This window comes from Equus przewalskii, chromosome 2 (assembly GCF_037783145.1).
Source record: "Equus przewalskii isolate Varuska chromosome 2, EquPr2, whole genome shotgun sequence".
Lineage (NCBI taxonomy): Eukaryota > Metazoa > Chordata > Mammalia > Perissodactyla > Equidae > Equus > Equus przewalskii.
The window spans coordinates 62,539,199-62,566,295 of NC_091832.1; the positions used below are offsets into that span (position 1 = coordinate 62,539,199).

At 35.9% G+C, this 27,097-nt stretch overlaps 1 protein-coding gene and 1 long non-coding RNA gene across 5 annotated transcripts in view; one reads left to right on the plus strand and one right to left on the minus strand.

Moving 5' to 3' along the window:
• SCRG1 (stimulator of chondrogenesis 1) overlaps positions 1–26,302 on the plus strand; it is a 139,966-nt gene extending 113,664 nt beyond the window's left edge. For 3 of the 4 annotated variants that reach the window (XM_070607924.1, XM_070607921.1, XM_070607919.1), the window contains 2 exons: positions 23,626–23,881; positions 26,071–26,302. In XM_070607924.1, coding sequence (XP_070464025.1) covers positions 23,640–23,881; positions 26,071–26,125 — 297 coding nt within the window. In that variant the 5' untranslated portion in view covers positions 23,626–23,639 and the 3' untranslated portion in view covers positions 26,126–26,302. Of the gene's footprint in view, positions 1–4,211; positions 4,352–23,625; positions 23,882–26,070 lie in introns of those variants that run through there. The other variant, XM_070607914.1, reaches the window with a different exon arrangement.
• On the minus strand, positions 232–10,620 carry LOC139081630 (uncharacterized). The gene is made up of 3 exons (XR_011536782.1): positions 10,503–10,620; positions 630–717; positions 232–281 (listed from the first exon to the last, which is right to left on the minus strand). It is a non-coding gene; the product is annotated as an uncharacterized lncRNA (long non-coding RNA).
• Positions 26,303–27,097: the final 795 nt, after the last annotated feature.

Sequence of the window (27,097 nt, forward strand, 5' to 3'; positions counted from 1 at the left end):
GTCTTGCATTTGCCATTCTGACTAAAAGTTTCTGAGCAAGAAGACTGCCTCTACGATCCCCATCATAGCCATGGCTGCCTGTCTGGGAATCCTAGGAGTTCCCAAGTGCACCATACCTTTGGAACTGCATTCCAGGACGAATGCCTCTCAGACGCAGTTCTCTCCCTGTAGTTGTAGCAGCATCTGCTCAACAGCTTACACAATAGCTCCTTGATAATTCTGCTGTCTCCTCAAGGGCCTCACTGGAGACTCCACAGTAGAGTCTGCTTTCATAAGTTTCACTTCAGTGGCAGAAAGCTAAGTTTCAGTAATAGAGTTATCTTGTTCAACCCAATTGCAAAAACTATTCTAAACACAAATGTTCCAAGTTCGGAGGAAATCTTAAGGGATACTTTAAATAGTTTTAATGAAAAAGAATACTCTTTTACTGAGTTCAAAAATAATTAAGTTAATAAAACAGGTTAATTGTTTCTTTTTAACTGATGAAAGATTTTAAAGGAATTTTAAAAGGTAATTTTGTCTGTAGCTCATTACTATGATTTCAGCAAACATGCTGTGACTTAGTTTTCAGTTAGCATAATTATTTTGCAACTCTTTTTGCCAAGGATACTCACACAAAACAGTCCTACCTCTCTCCTGGGAGGGACCTGTGAAGTTTGAAACCAGCTCCTCTTCTCCCCACACAACCACCCTCAGTGACTCCAGAAGGATTGAAGCCTGAGGGAAATGAGAGAAAGGGGTCAATTATGGAACAGAGGAGCAGCAGATTCTAAATCAGGGCATACGCCTGAGCTCCCAGGTGGAAATCAAAGGAGGAGCTTACATGTGTTCCCATTTTTTTTTCCACAGGCTTAAGATGTCCAATGTCTAAAATTATTTATATCTAAGACATCTCATGAGACCATCTGACTAGAAGGATTTTGTTGTTGTTATTGTTTGTTCATTTGTTTGTTAAGAAATACTAATCAGCTCTCTTTTTAAATTTAATACCAATACTTTTAACATAATTGCTTGTTTATCAAATTTTCTCTACTCATAAATTGTCTCTGTCCCTAATTCGTGGGGATTTTCTATTTGTAACAAACTTGATTAGACATAAGAGTGATAACATACACCTATATAAATAACACACACATACACACATATATATAGTAAGTATCACATAAATATAGCAGGACGTATTTTCCAGAAATCTGGACAGTATATTTGAATGGCCTTACTTACCACATATAAAAGTTTTACTTTGGGAGGCTCCAGAAGCCGCCTCAAAGAGACAGATGGTCTCTGGAGCAATATAAACCACGGTTCGACAAGAGGTCTGAGTATCAGGCCATCAGGAGAGAAAACAAAGCAAAGCAAAACGCCGTAAGTCTCCATATACAAGAAAACAAATAGCGGTTTCAGATTTGAGCCCCAAATCAAAAATTACAAGGGCAGCCTCTCCAGTGGCAGGCTTTGGTTTGCAATTCAACTGCTTCTCAAATGGGCAACTCTGTGTAATGGACATCAGGGTGAATAGCAGCAGACATTTTTAAATTAAACAATGTTCAATAATTCTCCCTAGAAATGATGAGCACTCCAGCTAGTAACAAGTAAATATTTGAGATAAAATAAGGACAAGGAAGCCAAGATTCTAATGTGCTTTTTAAGGGAAATCTTTCCTGAGTGACTAGGAACACGATCCAGAGGCATTAGACAGTTACCAAAGAGTGGCCGTGCACCACTTGAAGCAGGCATGCAAGAAACATAATTCCAGGCATATTGTATAGATTTGAATATTGCTGAGTATAAAAATGAATCAACTATTTTGAACACCTATGGTTTCCATACAAGGAAACAAAATGAGGAATGCAATAAATGAAATAAAAAAGAATTAGACATACAGGGAAGTAAGAGTTGAAAAAAGAGGAAAAGAGAATTCATCTACAGAAAAACCAATTTGTGTTGGCACCATACTTCTGGTCTAGATGGACATGGGGTAAATAAGATGGTTAGATCTTGAGATGGAGTGAAGGCTGAAGAGTTCCCTTTTTCCTTTTTATGCTGACATATTTCTACACATTTAAGTCATATAAATAAATTTATCCTATCTGTGGGATAATCTTTATTTAGTAAGAATCACAGGAAACTTATTTTTAAATATGTAAAGGAAGTGTGCAGTCAATTGCATACATGCCTCTCATTTCTTTTCTTGAATCCCATGCCACTTGCTCCAACTTCAATAAAATGGAGATCAGAGATTCCACCTCTCTTGGGGCTAGAAACGCCTTCTGATTTTGTTAGTCTTCACTTTGCTCTACATATCTCCATATTGGGGTACACATGTATGGCTTCCCTAAAATGGCTGTCACCAGGGCCCTTCCGCTTACCTCCATTCTTCTTGAAATGCTCTTCCTTTGACTTCCATGACTTTTCCTAATTTTTCCACTACATCTTGTTCTCCACAAATCTCTTAAATGCCAGTGGTCCCTAAGATTCTGATCTTAGCCCTATTCTCTTTTCTACAACCATCCTGAGAGGCACAATGATAAGAGCATAGACTCTACAACCACGCTGCCAGGGTCTTGCCACTTTCTGGCTGTCTGTGTGTGACATCTTGGGCAGGTTACCTGACATCTCTGATGTTTCCTCTTTTATAAAATTGGGCTGATAATAGTATCTACTTCATAGAGTCATAAGGTGGAGTAAATGAGTTCAGACATGTGAAGTGCCCAGCACACAGAAAGTGCTCAGTAACTTTTATGTGGTATAGCCATGGGTTCATTGATCATTTAGTAAAATAACTCAATTAGTTATTTAGTTGTTAGTTGATAAACTCTAATTCTCTAGCCCATACTTCTTTCTGAGTTCTAAGGCCATTTAACCAACTGCCTACAAACATTTTCAATTACATCTAGGGCTCCTTAAATTCAACATTCACAGACTAACTCATTTCTATCTCCCTACCCCTGCTCCAGCCAAAACTGCTCTTTTTTTGGTATTCTTTTTCTGAAATGAATAACAGCATCATCCGTCCAAGGGTCCAAGCCTTTGAAAGTTAATACTCTCCACCCCTTCTCTCAACTACCTCAACTAAAAACCTAATTGGTCACCAAATCTTTTTAGTTTTGCCTCCTAACTATCTTCTCTTCTGGATTACAGCAAGCGTCCTTCTCCTTCTCCCTGTTTCTAGTCTCTTTCCTCCCACATCATCCTTCTTTCACACTGCAGTCAGGGAGGTTCATCCTTTTTAATATTTTTCATCATCTTTCCATTTACCTTGAGGATAAAATCCAAAATTTTCAGCATAGCATATGAGGTACTTCATCAACTTGTCTCTTTCTATCCCCCTGATTTTATCTCCTACCATACCTAGTTCCAGCCACATGAAACTATCTATAAACCCCAAAGTTGCTACCCTTTCCTTCACCTTCATGCCTTTATTAATACAGCCTAGAATGTGCTTCCCTCCATTCTATGTCTAGATAATCCCTATTCTATTCTATTTCCAAGTCCTGCAACAGTACTCCAAATTGAATTTTAAAAAAGGAACAAACTAACAACTGAGGTAGTTAACAGATGTTACAATTCCAGTACAGTTTGCTCAAAACAGAGTGAAATTCCCTCTGTGCCTTTATTTCTGAGACACAGAATAGATTTTTCTTTAAAGTCATTTTGTTTTTTGCTTCCTATTGACTGATAATGATTGGTGAGGAGTTGGAGAGCTGGAATATATCATCAACCAAAATGTTATAAGAAGAGATCTAGACAGTGAGTAAAACTTGCTGAAAAAACACAAAGAGACTATAAAAGAGGAAGAGGTGCTCAGCTATTTTTGTAAATCATATTAGCCATTTCTCCTCCTCCTCCTCCGTTTCTCCCTCCCTCCTTCTTTCCCACACCCTCTGTCTCTCTGTCCCTATCTCTCTGTCTCAGTCTCTCTCTGTCTGTCTCTGTCTCTCTCTCACACACACATCTCTCTTAAGGTAAAAATCACTCTCTCTGTGCTCTTTTTAAATCCCTCAGATTTTATATTTTACTGCTCCAAGAGTCTGCCTCTCTGAGTTTCTTGCATAGACCAGTTATTTCCCTCTGTAAGGAAACTGTTTAGTTTGTCCTTGCCTGGTTTGGAAGGATCCAAGGGAGGCAGTTCTTGCAGCCCTGTCTCTCTTCCACTCCCCTCCTCCCCGAGTCCTGGCTGGAGCAGCTAGTCTGTCAATCTCAGGCGAGAGACAAGGTGGACAAAGGTCCACTTGTAAAGAACCTCCTTCCAGCACCTCCTCTCTTCTCCTTTTGCCCAAACTCACCCAGTGAATTGGAGCATTTAAGAAGATTCCTCTGCCAAGAAGACCAAAAGGAAAGAAGAAAAGGGGTATGTATTTTTTTTTCTTAAAAATAATTTTATGTCATTTGTGCTACTCCAAACGACTGCTATAGATTAGAGCAGAAATGTATTTATGTTTTGAGTTAGAAAAGAAAGACAGAGAGGCAGAGAGGGATTCTCTAAAGAGATGATGGATGTACTTTGAAAAAGATGATGTTTCCTAGGATAAAGAAAAAGAATCAGATTAAAAAAGAACAGAAAAATGTGCATTTCTTAACTGGGAAAGTCACAATCGTAGGTTTAAAAAGAGGCAGCTTCCTCACTGTTACTCCTTATTAATGCCCGCGTCAACTCTGAATCTGGTTCCATACAACAGGACCTTATTATTCCACCTCTCAGAACTAGATGATGATGATGAAGTATATAAGTTTTCTTAAATGCAGTAGCTTTATCTCTATATTACCTACTCTACATAAAGTTAACTGCAATGTCTAAGAAAGAAAATGTTTTTTGCTTTTAAAAATCCTGATTCCTAAAAAGGAACTGGTATAAATGTGTGATACAAAGAGGGAATTCATCTTTGGTGTCCCCACCATGGAACACAACACAGTGTCTGTACTGCTAAGATAAAGGGAACACTTTTTCCCTTTGGGGCTTATAAAAATTCCCTTTAAAATTCTTTAACTTAGTTACACAGGCTATGAAAAGCTCTCTCAAATGCTGGTATTTTTCTCCAGTTATGATGATTTATTGTGGCCAGGAAAATAATTAGAATGATGCAAGACTGAATGTTAATACCATCTTCTATATTTCTGAGAGGCCTGAAGGCAGATCACTTGAGGGAGGACGTGGACTTGGTTTTTCTACCAAGGAAGGTCACTTGGGTATTTGGGCTGATCGTGTCTGTTTTAATGATGTTTAAAAGGCTTATCCACTTTTTAATACACTTCTGTTCCTTTAAACATACACTTCGAGAAGTTTCTCTTCAGGATTCAGTCATTCTAACACAAACCTATTCTAACACGGTTAGAAGAACAGAGAATTGAAAAAATAACAGTGATTTTCACCCTCCAAGAAAGATGAATGGGCAACATCACAGGCTGGACAGCAATTCTAATCTCTTTCAACTATAATTTTGATATTTGAAATGTCAAGAACTGGGCTGGAATTTTCATTTGCTTTTATAGCCTTTGCTTCTCTCTTGCTGAGTTATGAAAGAAATCTGAAAATGAACCGCCCTTTCTAATTCCTCAAGTCTATTTCATTCCTCTGCTCTTAATACCAGTTCCCAGAACTGACATCAGCTGCCTGTATGAGCATTGCACCATAAACGTCTGAACATTTAAACTACATAGCCATGTTAGTTTTAGCCATTAAATGGGATAATTTTTCTTTTTAAGTCTCTACTTAACTCCAACCATTCAAATCTTGCTTGTGCCAAATACTCGCACACAAGCAAAATTTGCAATTCCCTACCTATATGATAGTAGCAATAATCTATTGCTTAACTGGAAACGTCTTACTCATAATTCTGTATCCTCTACATTGATCTGTTAAAAATTGTGCCACTATTGGGATATGAATGGTATCAGACAACATTAGGTATAATGTGAATTACATAAAATTGAACCCAAAAAAACCAGTGGATAACTTTCTAAGGATCCTTACTTATTCCTTCAGATCTTCAGCTTTTAGCTTTGTTTTCTTTTGTAATTTGGATGTACTTCAGGAAGAATTTTAAGTGCCTGTGCTTCAACTGAAAGAGAAACAGAAATAGAGCAATTTCCTTCAATATTGGCCAGTCATTTCACTCTTCTTGGCACTTGAAAATATATGGCCTTGATGGATTGCCAAGGATTAAGATTGGTGTCTTTTAATGAAAAAACAAACCAAGGTATCACAGGAACATACTGTTCAGACATTTTTCCACTTACTAAATAATAGTTAAGTTATTTATCTGCACTTAGGTAAAGGAAGAAGAGAAGATTTCAGTTCAAACGTGTAATTTATAAAGTGTTAAAAAAAAATGACCAGTAAGTGCTTGCCAGGTGTGGAACTTTCCATCGTAGTATGTGACTGAGACTGTGACAGAAACACTATTTTATGCTCTGGCATGGACATAGAAGAGGTGCAGGGTATGGCAACATACCCACTTACTCTTCCAGCAATTTATTTGTTCATTCCCTCAGTGAATGTTTTTGAATACTTAACTGTGAGCCCAGTATTGAAGCAGGCATTCTGAGAGATGCGAAAGAAGCAGAAGTTACAGTCCTTGGCCTCATGGCTGGCATCTCTCCTTTCAGTCCTCTGAATATTGGCTTGCCTCAGGCCTCAGTTCTTTGCCTCTTCTCTTCTCAATCTACACTCACTACCTTGCCAGTCCCAGAGCTATAAATACAGTCAATAAATATCCTGATGATTCTCAAATTTGTATTTCCAGCCTTGAGCTCCAGACTCATATTCAACTACCTACTCAATGTCTTCATTTGGATGGCTAATAGGCATCTCAAACTTAACTTGTCCAAAAATGTGCTCCAGAATTTCTCCAAAATTGACTCCTTCCAATTCCTCTTCAGCTCAATAAATGTCAATACCATTCAGATAAAAAAACCTAAGAGCCACCCTTGATTCTTTCTCTCTTGCCTCATATCTTCCATCAGCTTTCACCAATAGCCTCTTTTCAACTACTTCCAATCTTGACTCACCACAACACATCTTCATAGAGCAGCCAAGGATTTTCTTGTAAGACATAAAGTAGGGTCGCCTGGTGGCATAGTGGTTGAGTTTGCGTGCTCTGCTTCTGTGGCCCGGGGTTCGCGGGTTCAGATCCCTGGTGCAGACCTATACATCACTCCTCAGGCCATACTGTGATGGCATCCCATGTGCAAAATGGAGGAAGATTGGCACAGATGTTAGCTCAGGGACAATCTTCTTCAAACAAGAAGATGATTGGCAATGGATGTTAGTTCAGGGCTAATCTTCCTCACCAAAAAAATAAATAAATAAAAACTCAACCATTAAAAAAAAAAAGACATAAATTAGATCACGTTGCTATCCTATCAAAATCTTCCAGTAGTTTCCCAATACACCCAATAAAATCTAAACTCCTTATCATGACCTAAAAGCCTTTTATGATATTTCTATATCTTACTTCCTGGTTCTACGTAAATTCACAGAATGACCAGTTCACAAAATGGCTGCATGGCTTACAGTGAATTTTCCACTTCCAACTGTAGTCATATTCTCTGTGGCCAACTGGCTTATGAAAAATGCTCACAATGACAAGACATTATTTAGTTAAATTCCTAGTTCTTGTAGTACAGAATATACATAAGTGCTATAGGAACATAGAGCAAGGGAATTGTTAGTGTGGAATGGCTGGATCAGGGAAGGATTCTTAGAGGAGATGAGTTTGAGGTTTGTCCTTAATGGGTGGTCAGAAATAATACAAAGGGTAAAGGTGAGAGGGAACAACAAGGCAAAGCACATATTTAGGATTGAAGACATGACTGGTCTGACTGCCTGGCTAGCTCAGCAATGGTAAATGATAGGTGTAGAGGGGAAGTAGAAGGAAGGCCTTAGGATTACCCTTAAGAAGTTCACATTCTTTTAGATAACACGACACCTCTGTAGGCTCTTACTCAGGATTTAAAAAAGTCTTTTCAGAGAATCACTCATTTAATTCTACAAATCAGGACCAAGTATTTTATTGGCCACTGGGTATGTGGTGGTGAAGAAAACAGACTATCCTCATGGAGCTTTCCATCTAATGGTAACAATAGGCATAAAATGAGTAAACTCACAAATATATAATTTAAATTGTGACAAATATTGCTAGGGCAAAGAAGAGGACTCTTTCAAAGAGTCAGGTTGAAACTACTTTAGATTAGATGGTCAGGGAAGGCCTTTGAAGAAATGACATTGAAACTGAGACCTGAAAGTTGAGAAGAAACCAGCCAAATAAAGAGGATTTCTGGCAGAGAGGGCAGCATAGAGAAAGACTCTAATGGAGGGAGAAAGATTTCTTTTTAATTATAAGGAAATATTCTATACATCTTTATTGCAATGCATTTTTTAATGGGTGATATGGGCTATTTTCTAACAAAATATAAATTATCAAAATTAACTCAAGAGGTAGAAACTATGTAATATTTGCGACATATTTATACTAAAAAATATTCATTATTTACCTGAAATTCAAATTTAACTACGTATCTCATGTTTATCTGGCAACCTTATACTTTAACAATATTAAATATCATTGTCTGAGCAACGATATCATGTATATAATCAGAGACACAAGGCGTGTAAAAGAGGCCAGGGAGTGGTGTACAGATTTTGAATTTATCTACTTTTATGTAGCAGAGTGTAGTGGAGACGCTCTAAAGAATAAATCTAGTTAATACCAGTCTTTGACATGAGTTTGTCAAACATGCCTCAGCCTTCCACTCACTCATTCTTTCCCCCTTTGCTCATTACTTTACAACCCTGTACTCCTTCTCAATCTCTGTCACTGGTCTATAATCTCTTTCTCTGACTTATCTTCCACCCAGTACATAAATGTTAAAGTTTCCCAGTGTTCTGTCACTGGCCAGCTAATTTCCCCTTCTTAGCAGCCTCACCTATGCCTCCCCAAAACAAACACACCTGAATGTTAACAACGGTTCTCTCTACATTGAAACTCTAGTTGAATCTTACTCTGTCTATGCTTTTCTGTATTTTACGTTTTTCGCTAAGTATTTTTACTTTTTTTTGAGAAAACGTATTTTTCTTAAAATAATATCCAGTCAGGTTTACTGCCCTAATTACAGCCATCTAATGGAAAGAACGCTTACACAGTTAATAGTCATAAAATGAGCTCAGGAACAAACTACACCCATATGCAGGAAATATAAGAAGGGCAATAAGAACCCAAGTTGGCTGAATGTATGACTTTATCCAACAGCCACAAACATTAGACAAAATTAAGCTAGATTACCAAAAATAAGAACAACATGATTGGACAGTAAAAAATTAGGAAGATCAAAGCTGTAAAAGATATGAAAAATGCCAAAGACCTAAAATAATAAAAAAAATTCTTCAAACACGTTAGGAAAAAAAATTAAAAAGGGTTTAAAACTGTCCCCCCATGCCTCCCCCTACTCCCAATCTTTTAATAAAGAAGAATCTGGTGAGAGAGGTTAGAGAAAAGGCAGGTGGTGTTTGTTGTTATTGAATCTTCTGGTAAATGTACACACACATACAAATATATATTTTTAAGTCAAGTATGAGCTAGTTGATCAGAAAAAAATGCTATTTTTGACAAAAAAGGGAAAACAAAACAAATTAGGAAGTACGTTTTAAAGTCACACTAATTAGAAAAAACTAAATACAATTAAATTAAAACAATAGTACCTGATGACCTGCAAATTTAACGATCTGACAGCTTACTAACCTCTTCCAGTAATAAATACAGTAGTTCTCTGCAACTAGATACTGAGTTTAGCAATCTGAGAAATGCCTCCTTCTCTAACTGAGTATCTGGAGATTAGGATATATCATTTATTCTTTCACTAACATGCCAGGCACCATTTCAGGTGCTTGAGATATACATCAGACAAAATCCTGCCTTCCTGGAGCTTACATTTGAGTTTAGGGAAACATAATAAGAATATTTTATAATAACTTAGAGGTTTATAAATGCCATGGAGAAGTAGAACAAGTAAGGCAGATTGAGCATATGTGAGGAGAGATAATGATTTTAAATAGGACAGTGGGGTAGGTCTTATTGAGGAGCAAAGTGAGCAAAAACTTGCAGAGGGTGAGGGAGTTAGACATACAGATAGATATCTGGTGGAAGAGCAGAGGAAATAACCAGTGAAAAGGCCCTAGGGCAAGAATGCATCTGGTATTCTTGAGGAATAGTTGGAACAGAATGAACAAGGGGAAGAGTAGATGATTTCAGAGGGGTAATGGGGAGCCAGATTGCATATGGAGGCCATATGAGGCCATCATTGCAGTGACTTTAGCTTTTACTCAAAGACATTGAAGCTATTGGGAGAGGATAGGTTTAGTTATTGATATTTTCCTTAATTCCTTTGGTATTCCTCGTACTGGGGACAGTGCCTGGCATAAAGGAAACACTAATAAATGTTTGATAAGTTGAACCAAATTAAACTAGCTTGCTACTGTTTTCCTCTCTCTCACATAGTTACTTTACCTTATCAGTGAGTCCCACATCAGTGCTATTCTCTGACTTCCTCACTATCCCAGTATTGGCTGCTCTTCTCCTGAATATCCTTGCTGGTTTGGTCTTGGTATGGGCAGAGGGATTCTAAGTCACCCGAGGAAGTATACGAAGATTTTGGCCTGAAGAGAAAAGAATGATTCTAGGCTATATTTCAGCAGCCTGTTTCACCTAGAACAAAATCATCATTTCAGAAGTAGGAAAGGCAGCCTGAATAAATGGCTTCTTAGGCAAACCATAATGGGTCTCATTTTTGTGTTTTGGAGGCCAATAATTATCACCCTATCCAAGAGATGCATGTCAAAGGAACCATAGTTCAATTTGGGAAAGGAAGAATAGAAAAACAGGAGAAACAGTTCTGAGAATTTGACTTAAGTATTAAAATTACCAGAGTACCACACAGCTTATTTTTAGAATCTGTAAGATTTGGGTTTCTGTCCTTCATATTCCTCCAAAAATAGCTACAAGTAGTAACAGTAATATAGAAAGTTTTGCTTCTGTCCAAGATGGAGTAACAAGAACCAGATTTACCCACTCTCTTGAAACAACAACAAAAAACCAGACAACATATAGGAAACAACCTTTGTCAAAACACTGGATTTCAAGCAAAGAAGGACACTGATACCTGAGAGATGGGAAACAAGTGAGGTGAGCCCTACAATTTCCCCCAGTCTACTTTCTTGAGAAAGTTTCTTGGCTGCAAAACAAGGAGAGGGAACCCAGATGGAGTCCAGACTCCCCAAGGTGAGGAAATGGAGCTGAGAGTCGGAGATACCAAGGCAGCTAGAGTTCACAGAACAGAGTACTATAGAGAAGAGAGATAGAGGGAGAGAGAACTCTGGAGGTCTGAAGAGGGCCCCATTCAAGTGTTCAGCAGAAAACCAATTAGTGAATGCAAATGAGGAAACTATCCAAGGTCAGGGGGGAAATATCTGAAAGGATTAGAGAACAGAGTGCCTGGGACTCACAAAAGGCCAGGAATACTCATAGACACATGTGAAAAAACTCATAAGTCATAAGGCACTGGGTAGAATACTCAGGAAGAAACGGCCTCAGTAGTGAGGAATAATTAGCCCCAGACTGAGTACTGCTCTAGAACTACCTAACAAATAATAAAAGTAAGACCTGAAAGGGTCAAACTGTTTCCAAATAACTTAGTTGCATCCCAGAACAAAGCACAGGAATATTTATAATAGAAAAATATCCAGCCCCCAAGAAGGCAAAATTTAAAATGTCTGTCATCCAAACAAAGATTATCAGGCACGCAAAGAAGCAAGAAAATATGACTCTTAACTAGAATAATCAATCAATTGAAACCAACCAAGAACTGATACAAATGTTAGAATTAGTAAAGGACATTAAGTCCATAAGGTGTATCCATAAGCATACATCCATAAGGTGCTGAAAGAAAAAACTGCCACCTTATCATAGTATAATCTATCATACTATAACCTATTATACTATAACCTTTGTTCAAAAACAAAGGTGATATAAAGACATTTTCAGACATAAAAAAGCTTAAAGGATTCATGACCAACAAACTTACACTATAACATTGTTAAAGGACATCCTTCAGGCACAGGGAAAATGATACCAGATTGAAATATGGATTTACACAGATGAATGAAGAGCACTGGAAATGGAAACTGCATGGTTTAATGTATAAGTTTTTTCTTGTTACTTAAATCCTTGAAATATAATTTACTATTTAAATAAAAATAATATATTTTGGGGTTTATAGCATATACATCAATAAAATGATAACAACAATAGCATAAAGAATGGGAGGAAGGAAATGGAAGTACACTATTGTAAAGTGATATAATATCATTTTAAGGGAGACAATAAATAAGTTAAAGATACACAACATAAACCCTAAAGCAATCACTAATATAAGAAAATGAAGAATTACAGCTTATGAGCCAATAAAGAATGTGAACTAAAATTATCAGCTTCAGTTAATCTAAAAAGCACATAAAAAGAGGGAGAAAGGAACCAAGAACAGATGGACCAAATAGCAAACAAATTGCAAGATGATAGATTTAAACCTAACCATGTCCATAATCACATTAAATGTAAATGGTCCAAACAGTCCACTTAAAAGGCAGAGATTTGTCAGTTTGAATAAAAAATAAAACCAACCTATAGACTGCCTATAAGAAACACATTTGAAGTATAAAGCCACAAATAAGTAAAAATAAAAGTATGGAAAAATATGTTCAGGGGTCAGAAGATCCAATATTAAGGTGCCAATACTCCCAAATTTATCTATGGATTCAATGCGATCTCAATCAAAATTCCAGCAGAATTTTCCGTAGAAATTGACAAGCTTATAATAAAATTCATACAGAAATGCAGAAGACCTAGAATTGCAAAAACAACAAGAACAAAATTTCAGGGTTAATTCTACCTGATTCCAAAAATTATTGCAAAGCAATGAGAATGAAAACTGTAGTATTGGATAAACAATTAGATCAATGGGAAAGAACAGAGTCCAAAATAGGCCCACTCTTATATTGAAAACTGATATTTGACAAACATGAACCTAAAACTACAAAACTTGTAGAAGAAGACATAGGAGGAAAAACCTCGTGACCTTGGGTAAGACAATGATCTATTAGATATGACACCAAAAGCACATTCCATAAAAAAATTGATATGTTGCACTTCATCAATTTCAAGAACTTTTGCACTTTTAAAAACACTGTTGAGAAAGTAAAAAAAAAAGCCATAGATGAAGAGTAAATGTTTGGGAAGCATATATCTGATAAAGAACTTGTATTCAGAATATATAAAGAATTTTCAAAACTCAAGAAAACAAGCCCAATTGTTTTAAATGGGCAAAATATTTGAACATACAGTTCACCAAAGAAGATACACAGATGACAAATAAGCACATGAAAGAGGCTCAAAACCATTAATCATTAAGGAAATGCAATATAAAACCACAATGAGACACCTATTAGAATGGCCAAAAATTAAAAAGACTGACCATACCAAGTTTTGGAGAGGATGTGGACAAACCGGAACTGTCATGCACTGCTGGTCAGAATTTTAAATGGTACAACCACTTTGGAAAAACAATTTGCCAATTTCTTAAAAAGTAAGGTATATACCTATTGTTAGACCCAGCTATTCCACATCTAGGTATTTGCTCAAGAGTAATAAAAGCTATGATCTTACAAAGACTTGTACAGAAGTGTTCATAACAGCTTTATTTGCAATAGCCTGAAACTAAAAACTACTCGAATATCATCAACAGGTGGAAGGATAAACAATTTTATAGCATATATAATGTAATACTTCTGAGCAATAAAAAGAAATCAGCTACTGATACGTGCAATAGACATGGATAAATCTCAAAATAAGTATGCTGAGTAAAAAAGGCAGATAAAAAGAGTACATATTTTATGATTTCATTTATATGAAGCTCTAGAAAATGCAAATTAATCTCTAGTGACAGAAAGCAGATCAGTGGTTGTCTGGATGGCAGTCGGCGGGGCAGGGAGAAGTAAGAGGGATGGATTATAAAAGGGAATGGGGAAACTCAGGGATGACAGATGTGTTCACTATCTTGATTGCAGTGATGGCTTCATGGGAATATACATATGCCAAAGCTTGTCAAACTGTATACTTTAAATATTTGCACTTTATTAAATGCAATTTTTACCTCAATAAAGCAGTTTTTAAGAATTTTGCCTGTATAGTGGAGTTCTTTCCTATACCTCAATATGTTTTTAAAGCTTAATTGTTGTGGGTATTCTTGCTATATAGTAAATGGTCAATGAAAAGGAGCTTTAATTACCCTTCTTTGAAGATTAACCTGAAAAAAATGTCAGGAAATGTAGCACTTTTTTTTTTTTAACATTACTTATCTTATGGGTATAAACAAGGCCCTAATTAGAAGTAACTGAGAACTAGAGCACCTCAGAGAATTATATTTTTAAAAATACAAAACTTAAGCTGTGATCGGCAAAATACCTTTTGGAAGATATTATTCTATATATACTAGATTGTGATGTAATACAACACTGTAATGTCTTGCTCCATCAAATCTGAAAAAATATAAAGTGAAATAGATCTCATTTTTGTCTTTTCTTTCACTGATATTTGGAGGTAGAAATTAACTGAAATACAGATGGTCCTTGATTTATGGTTCAACATATGATTGACTTTACAATGGTGTAAAAGCAATATGCATTCAGTAGAGACTGTACTTTGAATTTTGATCTTTTCCCGGGCTAGCAATATATGGTACAATACTCTCTCATGATGCTGGGCAGCAGCAGCGAGCTGAAGCTCCCAGTCAGCCACAAGTTCATGAGGGTAAACAACTGATACACTTATAACCATTTGGTACCCAGACAACCACTCTGTTTTTCACTTTCAGTACAATACCCAACAAATTACATGAGATGTTCTTTATTATAAAATAGGCCTTGTATTAGATGATTTTGTCCAACTGTAGGCTAATATAATTGTTCTCGGCATGTTTAAGGTAGGCTAGGCTAAGCTCTGATGCTTGGTAGGTTAGGTGTATTAAACGCATTTTTGACTTACAATATTTTCAACTTTCAGTGGATTTATCAGGACCTAACCCCATTATAAGTCAAGGAAGATCTGTATTTGTAATTTTAAGAAAATATATAAGCAAAGCCAAAAATGACATTCAAATTAGAATATAAAATAAAGAAAACCTGAAACTCCTTCAGAGTATAAAGGAATATGTTTAATTTCTCAACTGACAGAAAGCAGTGAGTGTGCTTATTCAAAAATCCATTATTGGACTTCTGGTTTTGCATGTAAGGAGCTTGGAAGTCACAACTCATTTTAACAACAAGAAAAAAGCTGAACAGATTGAAAAATCGACAACTCTTCTTGGATCTGTAAGAGAGCGAAGGACACAGAGCAAACCACTGCCCTCAAGATTTGAGAGACAGATGGGCAAATACAAGGAGTTGAGTCTTACCAGAGCAGAGACTCACTAGTAGAAACCACCACAGGAACCAGAATCCAGGTAGAAAAACCTGAACTATAATTCACCAATTGTTGTAGGTTTAGTGTGGACAACTCTGAAAGTTAAAAACTTCAAGGGGACCCAATTACAGGAGGGCCCTCAAAATCTTGTGAGACCTACCTCAGTAGTTTGACAAGGAAGACATAGTGAATATCAGAGAAAAATCCCCTCAAGTTTCTGGGAGAGGGAGGAAAAAAGGAAGCATTTTGAAATATGCCTGAGCACTCTGTTATTTTCTTGTTTTTTTTTGTTTTTTTAAAGATTTTATTTTTCCTTTTTCTCCCCAAAGCCCCCCAGTACATAGCCATATATTTTTAGTTGTGGGTCCTTCTAGTCGTGGCATGCCGGATACCGCCTCAGCATGGCCTGAGGAGCAGTGCCATGTCCGTGCCCAGGATCCCAACCCAGGAAACCTTGGGCCGCTGAAGCAGAGCTTACGAACTTAACCACTCGGCCAGGGGCCGGCCCCAGCACTCTGTTCTTCTTAACAAAGTCTGCCCTCAGGAGAAACTAGTTAACTAGAGCCGAAGCTGCTAGGGTATTATCAGAGCCTAACTGATCTGGGGGAAGGGAAATACTCAAGCCCACTCTAGCCATCCTATCCCACCTAAAGGGAGAGAAAAAAACTGAGTAACACTTGTGAAGGTCACGGCCCAGAAGCACAGGCTCACTAAAAGACTAAGACCTAATTATAGAACTATAAAATGCTTCCCCTCCCCTCACATCTCACCACCACATGACTAAAGGCCTATTTACAGCAGTTCCTTTTACCTGGTACATCATATGGGCTATTAAGAAAGATTTACAAGGCATACCAAAAGACAAAGAGATAAAGCAAGCATCAGAACCAGACATGGCAGGGATGTTGGAATTATCAGGCCAGGAATTTAAAACAACTATGATTAATATCCTAAGGACTCTAATAGATAAAGTAGTCAGCAGGCAAGAACAGATGAGCAATGTAAGCAGAGAGATGGAAATCCTAAGAAAGAACCAAAAAGAAATGCTAGAGATAAAAACAGCACTGTAACAGAAATGAAGAATGCCTTTGATGGGCCTGTTAGTAAATGGACACAGCTGAGAAAAGAATCTTTGAGCTACAGGATATATCAATAGAATCCTCGAAAACGGAAAATCAAAGAGAACAAAGACTGAAAAAAACAGAACGGAATATCCAACTACTGTGGGACAACTACGAAAGGTGTAACACACACATTACGGGAATACCAGAAGGAGAAGAAAGAGAGAAAGGAAAAGAAATATTTGAAACAATAATGACTGAGAACTTACCCAAACTAATGTCAGACACCAGATCACAGATCCAGCAAGTTCAGAGAATATCAAGCAGAATATATGCTGAAAAAATGCACACATAGGCATATAATTTCTAAATTACAGAAAATCAAAGATAAAGTCCTGAAAGAAGACAGAAGGGGAAAAAAAACACCTATAGAGGAACAAAGATAAGAATTATATCTGAATTCCCCTCAGAAACCATGCAAGCAAAAAGTGAGCAGAGTGAAATATTTAAAATCTTAAGAGAAAAACAATTACCAGCCTAGAATTCTGTACTCTGCAAAATTATTCTTCAAAAGTAAAGGAGAAATAAAGACTTTCTCAGACAAACAAAAATTGAAGGAATTTGTTCTCAGTAAACTGGCTTTGCAAGAAACGTTAAAAGTGTTTTCAAGAGAAGGAAAATAACAGAGGTCAGAAACCTGGATCTACATAAAGAAATAAAGAGCACTGAGGAAGGAATAAGTGAAGGTAAAATAAAGACTTTAACTTTTCTTAGTCTTAATTGATCTAACAGGCAACAGTTCAAAATAATAATAGCAACAATGTATTCAATTGTCTGCTTATGTATGTATACAGACAGATATAGATGTATAGATATATATGCTTATGAATGACTGCAATGATACAAAGAATGGGAGCATGGAATTAGGTTTATTTTGTTATTATAAGGTACTCACATTACCTGTGAAATGGTAAAATATTATTTGAAAGTGGACTTGGATCAGTTATAATGTATATTGCAAACTCTAGGGCAACTACTGAAAAAAACAAACAAGGGGCTGGCCCAGTGGTGTCGTGTTTAAGTTTGCACGCTCCACTTCAGCAGCCTGGGGTTCCGGGGTTCAGACCTGGGTGGGGACCTACATGCTGCTCATCAAGCAATGCTGTGGTGGCATCCCACATATAAAACTGAGGAAGATTGGCAACAGATGTTAGCTCAGGGACAGTCTTCCTCACTAAAAAAAAAAAAAGCAAACAAACAAACAAAAAGTATAACAGATATGTTAATAAAGGAGAGAAAATGGAATCATAAAAAATGCTAAATTAAAACCAAGAAAAGAGTGGAAGAGAAAAACAGGAACAAAGAACAAGGGTAACAAATAGAAAACAATAATGAATATAGTAGATATTAATCCAACTATATCAATCACTTTGAATGCTCATGGTCTAAATACACCAATTAAATGACAGAGATTGTTAGAGTGTTCAAAAATATGACCCAAATATATGTTGTCTACAAGAAACCCACTTTAAATATAAATACACATATAGATCAAAAGTAAATGGATGTAGAAAAATATACCATGTTCACACTAACCAAAGAAAGCAGGAGTCACTATATTAATTTCAGACAGAGCAGACATTAAAGTAAGAAAAGTTATCAGGAATATAGAAGGGCTTTTCATAATGATAAAGGGGTCAATTATTCAAGAAGACATAACAATTCTTAATGGGTACTTGCCTAACAACAGACTGCCAAATTACATAAGGAAAAAACTGACAGAACTGCAAGGAAAAGTAGATGAATCCACTATCATGGTTGGAGACTTCAACATCCCTCAGAGACGGACAGATCCAGCAGACAGAAAATTAGAAAGGACATGGTTGAACTCAACAATATCATCAATCAGCTGGATATAACTGACATCTATAGACTACTTCACCCAACTACAGTAGAATATACACATTTTTCTCAACTCACATGCAACATTCACCAGGATGGACCACATTCTGGGGCATAAACCACACCTTAATGGCTTTAAAAGAATAGAAATCATAAAATGTCTGTTCTCAGATCACAAAGGAATTAAAGTAGAAATTAATAACAGAAAGATAACTGGAAAATCCCCAAATACATTGAGACTAAACAACACACTTCTCAATAACACATGGGTTAAAGAAGAAATCTCAACAGAAATTTAAAAATATTTTGAACTTAATGAAAATGAAAATAAAACATCAAAATTTATGGGATCCAGTGAAAGCAGTGCTTAGATGGAAATTTATGGATGCTTTGAATGCATATATTAGAAAAGAAAAAAGATCTAAAATCAATCATCTAAGTTTCCACCTTGGGAAACTAGAAGAAGAGCAAATCAAATTTGCTCCAAAGTAAGTAGAAGAAAAGAAATAATAAGAATTAGAGCAGAAATCAATGAAACTGAAAACAAGAAATCAATAGAGAAAATCAAAGAAAGCAAAAGCTGGTTCCTTGAAAAGATCTATAAAAGTGATAAAACGCTAGCCAAGCTAATTAAGAAAAAAAAAGAGAGGATACAAAATTACTAATATCAGAAATGAAAGAGGCACATCACTATAGATGCCATGGAAATTAAAAAAAAAGAAATATTATGAACAACTCTATGCCTACAAATTTGATAACCTAGGTGAAATGGACCAATTCCTTGAAAGGTAGAATCTGCCACAATTCACACAAGAAGAAATAGATGATCTGAATAGGTCTATATCTACTAAAGAAATTGAATCAATAATTAATAACCTTCCAAAACAGAAAGCATCAGGCCCAGATGGGTTCCCTAGTGAATTCTCCCAAACATTTAAGCAAGAAAGTATACCAATTTCTACAATCTCTTTCAAAGGATAGAAACATAAGGACTACTTTCTAACTCATTCTATGAGGCTAGCATTACCCTAATATCGAAACCGGACAAAGACATAACAAGAAAAGAAAACTACAGGTCAATACCTCTCATGAACATAGATGCAAAAATCCTCAACAAAATATTAGCAAATTGAATCCAAACAAGTAGAAAAAGTATGATACATCATGATCAAGGGGAATTTATCCCAGGTATGCAAGGCTGGTCCAACATTTGAAAATCAATTAATGTAATCCATCACGTCAACAAACTAAAAAAAAAAATCACATGATCATATCATTAGATGCTGAAAAAGCATCTGACAAAAAACCAACACTTACGCATGATAAAACTCTCAGTAAACTAGAAATAGAGGAGAACTTTCTCAATTTGATAAAGACTATCTAAAAAATCCTGCAGCTAACATCCTACTTAACAGTGAGAAACTTGAAGCTTTCCCACTAAGATCAGGTACAAGGTAAGGATGTCCCCTCTCATGACTCCTTTTCAGTATCATACTGGAAGTCCTTGCTAATGCAGTAAGGCAAGAAAAGAAAAGAAAAGAAAATGTATGCAGATTGGGAAGGAAGACATAAAACTGTCTTTGTTGGCATATTATCTATGTAGAAAATCTGAAAGAATCAACAAAAAACACATGGAACGAATAAGTGATTATAGTGAAGATGCAGGATACAAGGTTAATAGATAAAAGTCAATTGCTTTCCTATATACCAACAATGAATAAGTGGAATTTGAAATTAAAAATAAAATACCATTTACATTAGCACCCCCAAAATGAAATATTTATGTATAAATCTAATAAAATATACACGAGAAGATCTATATGAGAAAAACTACAAAACTCTGTTGAATGAAATCAAAGAAGAACTAAAAAAATAGAGAGATATTCCATGCTCATGGATAGGAAGACTCAATATTGTAAGATGTCAGTTATTCCCAACTTGATCTATAGATTAATGCAATCCCAATGAAAATCCCAGCAAATTATTTTGTGGAGATTGACAAACTGATTCTAAAGTTTACACGGAGAGGCAAAAGACCCAGAATAGCCAACACAATACTGAAAGAGAAGAACAAAGCTGGAGGACTGATGCTACCTGACTTTAAGATTTACTATAAATCTACAGCAACCAAGACAGTGTGGTATTGGTGAAAGAAGAGACAAAAAGATCAATGGAGACAGAATAGAGAGCTCAGATAGAATCCCACAAATATAGTCAACTAATCTTTGACAAGGGAGCAAAAGCAACACAATGGACAAAGACGGTCTTTTCAACAAATGGTGCTGGAACAGCTAGACATCCACATGCGGCAAAATGAATCTAAACAAAGACTTTACACCCTTTACAAAAAATTAAGTCAAAATGGATCATAGGCCTAAAAATAAAGTGCAAAACTCAAAAACTCCTAGAATACAACATAGAAGAAAACCTAGATGACCTTGGGTATGGTGATGCCTTTTTAGATATAACACCAAAGTCATGATCCATAAAAGAAATCATTGATAAGTTAAACTTCATTAAAATTAAAACCTTTTGTTCTGTGAAAGAAAATATCAAGAGAATTAGAAGACAAGCTACAGACTGGGAGAAAACATTTGCAAAAGACCTATCTGCTAAAGGAGTGCTATCCAAAATATACAAAGAACTATTAAAACTCAACAATAAAAAAACAAAGAACCTGATTAAAAGAATGGGCCAACCTTAACAGGCACGTCACCAAAGAAGATAGACAGATGGTGAACAAGCATATGAAGAGATGCTCCACATAATAAGTCATCAGGAAAATGTAAATTAAAATGAGAGACTACTATATATCAATCAAAATGACCAAAATCCAGAACACTGACAACAACAAATGCTAGTGAGAATGTGGCTCAACAGGAACGCACACCTTGCTGGTGGGAATGCAAAGTAGTACAGCTACTTTGAAAGACTGTGGTGGTTTCTTACAAAACTAAGCATACTCTTACAATATAATCCAGCAATCATGCTCCTTGGTATTTACTCACAGGAGTTGAAAACATGTCCACATAAAAACCTGCACAAGGATGTTTATAGTAGCTTTATGCATGACTGCCAAAATTGGGAAGCAACCAAGATGTAGGTGAATGGATAAATAAACTGCAGTACATCCAGACAATGCAATATTATTCAGTGCTAAAAAAGAAAGATCGCTCTATCAAGACATGAAAAGACATGGAGGAAGCTTAAATGCATATTACTAAGTTAAAGAAGCCCATCTGAAAAGCCTACATATTGTATGATTCCAACTATAGGACATTCTGGAAAAGCCAAACTATAAAGACAATAAAAAGGATCAGTGGTTACAGAGCAGGGAGCAGGGGGGAAGTTATATAGGCAGGGCACAGAGGATTTTTAAGGCAGTGAAAATACTGTTTGATATTATAATGATGGATATATGTCATTATACATTTGTCCAACCCATAGAATGTACAACACAAAGTGGGAACCCTAAGGTAAACTATAGACTTTGGGTGATTATGATATGTCAATGTAGGTACATCCTTGGTAAAAAGTGTACCATTGATCATGGGAGAGGCTATGCATGTGTGAGAGCAGGGGTGTTTTATTTATTTATTTATTTTTGTTATTGTTTCTTTTTGAGGAAGATTAGCTCTGAGCTAACATCTGCTGCCAATCCTCCTCTTTTTGCTGAGGAAGATTGGCCCTGAGCTAAAATCCGTGCCCATCTTCCTCTATTTTATATGTGGGATGCCTGCCACAGCATGGCTTGATATGTGGTGTGTAGGTCCGCACCAGGGATCCAGACCAGGGAACCCCAGGCTGCTGAAGCAGAACATGCAAACTTCACCTCTGTGCCACCAGGCTGACCCCTGAGGGCAGAGGTTATATGGGAAATCAGTACCTTCCTCTCAATTTTATTGTAAACCAAAAACTGCTCTAAAAGAACCAAGTCTTTTTAAAAAAGTCTTTATCTTACCTAAAATAATTCACTTTTGAGATGTATCTAATCACTGAAAACTTCATACTAAAATTTCAACAATATTGTTTACTTTCGAAGTACAATATACGTATCTGTCTTCCCCTCTTTACAATATTCCATAGTAGTACAGATACTTTGGTGCCTGTCAACAAGATGAAATCTGAATGGCCGTGGATTCTGATTTTGGTTCCTCCACTCTTTTGCTAGTTTTCCTTTACTACAATAGCCTCCATTGTTTACACATTTAATATGGAAGCCAGAGAAGCCTGATTTAATAGATGGTGAATATTCCATAGTTGTATGCAAATACTGTACTTGAAGACTTATCTCCTGGAAGAGGAATTAGACTTGTTTGGTACGACCCCAAGAGTTCAGACTAGGACTGGTGGTTGGAAGCTACAGAAAAATATTTTACAATAAGGGAGACGTTAGAACTATGTCCATGGAATATGTTGACTTAGCCAATAATGAGTTCTTCATCATGGTAGGTAGTTAAGAACAGGCTAGAGATTTATTAGGGAGAATTCAAGCTTGTGCTTTCAACTGAGGCTAAGATGAAGTAATCCATGTGGGATAAAAGTTCACAACATTACTAAAAATTTGCAACAAAAATGGACCCCAAAAATAATTCCAAAGTTTTTAAAAACTTAACTGAACTATAAACATATGTATACAATATCATCTGTCAATATCAGGATAAAGGAGCTTTTTGATTTTGTCAGGGTGGGAGCCAGGTTCTTTGACAATCTTGTTAAGATATGCAAAGTCAAGAACACTGTACTCGATGAAGATACTTGTTCTAGTAATTTACCTGAGTTTTACCACCTTAAAAAGCAGTTTTTCTCTACTGAATGTACAAAAAAAAAACCCAAAAAGACTTTTGGTACTTAAAAATGCAGATTGTGGCTCTTACCACTACCTGTCCCCCTCCGCCCTTCCCAGCATTTCTCATTCACTATTTCTTTGTGGAGCCCAGGCATTTGATTTTTAACAAATATTCTAAGTGATTTTTATTGTAGATGGTCATAAAACTACACTTTGAGAAACACATTCAAAGAGGAGAGTAGGAAAGATCACCTCCCATTCTGTCTATCCAAAGTTTATGAGAATGCCACGGAACTTTATGTTCAGATGAATTCCATCTTAAAAAAACCAAAAACACTGACACATTTTGGTTTTTCTTCTATCCCAGGGCCAAAAGCCAAAATGAAATTTACAGTACTTGCTGTCACCGTTGCGCTAACTTTGCTGCTAGGAGTTCAAGCCATGCCTGCAAATCGCCTGTCTTGCTACAAAAAGATACTGAAAGATCGCAACTGTCACAACCTTCCGGAAGGAGTAGCTGACCTGACAAAGATGGATGTAAACGTCCAGGATCATTTCTGGGATGGGAAGGGATGTGAGATGATCTGTTACTGCAACTTCAGTGAATTGCTCTGCTGTCCAAAGTAAGGAAATGCAATCACAAAATACGTTGCTATGAAATGTATGCATAACAACTCTTTTTTAAGGACACCCTCATAATGAGTTTGCTGAAATTAATCACCATTTTTAGTAAAATCCTGTTCAAATCTCAGCTATTTTCTAGAATCATCACCATTGTGTATAGAACTGAATATTTTCATTTAAGAAACAGAGTTTGGCAGATTTTAGTAAAACAAATTAAATCCAGAAAATCAATAACACTCCAATCTATTAAATTCTAAATTTCCTATCTGATTTTTAACCACACAAAAAAATCTGTTGGTAGCTGAAGTCACCTTCAAGGTTGACATCTTAAACCAATTTGAAAACTAATAAAAGGCTTTAGATAAAAGATTTCAGTAACAGGATCAAGTAATTAGCTGCACAAAAAACTTTGATAAGGGTCAAGGAAAAATTTTCTAGCTCTATGTCTGAGTTAACCAGAAATTAACTAAATAGACATTATCCACTGACCTGGAAAGTAGATGTATTTAAGTATAAAACAATGGTAGATAAATCAATAAATATTTTTAGCACTTGATTTTAAAATTATTTTCCTTTGGTTATTGAGGAATCTTTCGAATACTATGACCTTGGCTATTCATACTGAAAATAACTTTTTCAAATTACTTTCAACATATGTCATCATAGTTTCATTTTTCTAAGAAATCTGTGAGGTAGAAAGGGCAGATATAACCATCTTATCAAGGAAAGGTATAGAGAGGTAAAATGACTAGCACCATCCCACGTAACTAGTTAATATCAGCACTGAGACTAGAACCCAGGTCTTCTGATTTGGACTAGATACTTTTTCTATCAAGCCAGTTGGTTCTTAAAGTATGGTTCCCAGAACAAAAGCTTCAATATCACCTGAGTTCTTGTTAAAAGTGCACATCCATTCTTGGGCCCCAGACCAGACCAGCTGAATCAGAAACAATGGAGGTGAGGTATAACAATTATGGCTTAAACCCTCTAGGTGATTCTGATGCATGGTAGTTTGAGAATCGTTATGTTAAACCATGATAACAAGAACTTGAGTTAACTGATTGCATAAAATGACTTAATTTTTCCCAGACTACATAAATGAAATGACATCTACTATTAAAATACCACGTTTGTGTTTTTTAATTGTAAGACTTGGAACCAATTTACTGAGATGTACTTGTATTTATTTTATGACATAATTTTGTGATTATCTGTGTTAATCGATGAGAATAGAAGTATGGACTTCTATACTTCTTGTATAGAAGAAGTATACAAGATTTTTGTATACTTTCAAAAAAAGTAATTTCTATCTGATTTGGGGTTATCATTTTCCCAGTAGCAACAGACTTAACTTGCTAAGCATATTCCTTTTTTTTCTGTCTATAAACATAAATCTTAATTTGCCATCCTATCTTTTTCTATTTTATTGAGATTTAATTGACATATAGCACTGTATAAGTTTAAGGTATACAGCATAATGATTTGACATACATATATTGTGAAGTGATTACCCTAAGTTTAGTTAACATCCATCACCTCATATATTAACCAAAACAATTTTTTTTCCTGTGATGAGAACTGTTAGGATCTACTCTTAGAAACTTTCGAATATACCATACAACAGTGTTAACTGTAGTCATCATGTTGTACATTAGATGCTAATCAGCCATAATCATAATACTACCTTGCACATATACACAATTTTATATTATTCCATGCATTTTTATACATTACCTTATATGATCTTTCAAACAAGAAGAGCTGAATAGCTTAACATTTCTCCTTTCCCTACAAAACCTAGAAATTTATTTATTGACTTTTTAAGAAATTTTTAACCTTCTTTTTCTTACCTGTAGATTTAAACTTCATGATCTATCCTCACCCATGTCAGAGAAATTAATCTTTTTGCATGACTATAAGGTTTTGAAATCACTCAGTCTTTCCTTTTCTTTATAGATAAATGATAGCATAATATCAATGGCAAATGGGAGGAAAGTAGAACTGATTACCTTCTTAGTCTTTGTTGCTCCTGTGGGCAAGTCCTCCCACTCATTCTTTGTACTTTATTCACCTAAAAAGAATAGCCATATCTGAAATCCTAGAAATCACTGTCCATTTTTAAGCCAGAAGAGACTAACATATATCTTAACTTTCAGCTGAACTTAACTCATGTTATATTTTCTTTCAGAGATGTCTTCTTTGGACCAAAGATCTCTTTTGTGATTCCTTGCAACAATCACTGAGAATCTTCATGTATTCCGGAGAACACCATCCCTCATTTCCCAAAAACTGCACTGTATAAGTGTAACTGCATTTCTAGTTTCTATGCAGTGCAATAAAGCAGATTCTATAAATTCTTACTTGTCTAGGACAAGTAAACTTGTGTTAAATAAGTAGTAATAAAAATTAATTCAATTTAATTTTTCTCTGTGGTCACTGTTGGTACCAGTTTAAAAATTTTTGCTAGAAAATTTTCATCTACAAGGTATTCACTATGCCCAGTAAAAGAATTCTGTCTCCAGATGAATAGCTATAATCCTGGCTCAAAGATTGAGAATACTTTCAGTTCTTAGTTGACAGTTATTGACCAGGTATACTTAATGGAAAGAACCAGATAAAAATTGAGGTTCTTGGAAGGGAAATTAGAAGTTTTCTAGAAAGAGGGGGAAAGGGAGCCAATATTTGAGTGTACATTATGTATGTCAAGTACTTTAGGTACATTTGTGATTTATTCTCTTAAAAAACAACAAAAACTTGTGAAATAAGTATTCTTAAACCTGTTTTTCAGATACCAACTCAAGTTTAAGATATTTACTAAAAATAAAGGCAGAATTTGAACAAGTTCTAATTCCAAACCCCATACACTACACACACTCACACACATAGCTGTATCCTTAAAACTATGATACATATTCCTGATATATCAATTTTTCCTGAGAATAACAAAACACATATTAAAACAAACATGTAATGGATGAGAATTAAACAGTCACATGAATTTTAAGGGTAAACAAAACAGATGCCTTCAGAGACATTTTCTGACTGTTAGAGGCAGCTGTGGACTATGCCCTCATATCTTAGGAGGTATGCATTGACTAGGCCATCAGAGGTAATTTCAGAAAGTCCTTATGCTATAAAAATTTATTAAATGCTTTCGAAGTGCCAGCTATTACTAAGATTTAGGGATGTAGTAATGAATAAGATGGACTTGTCTT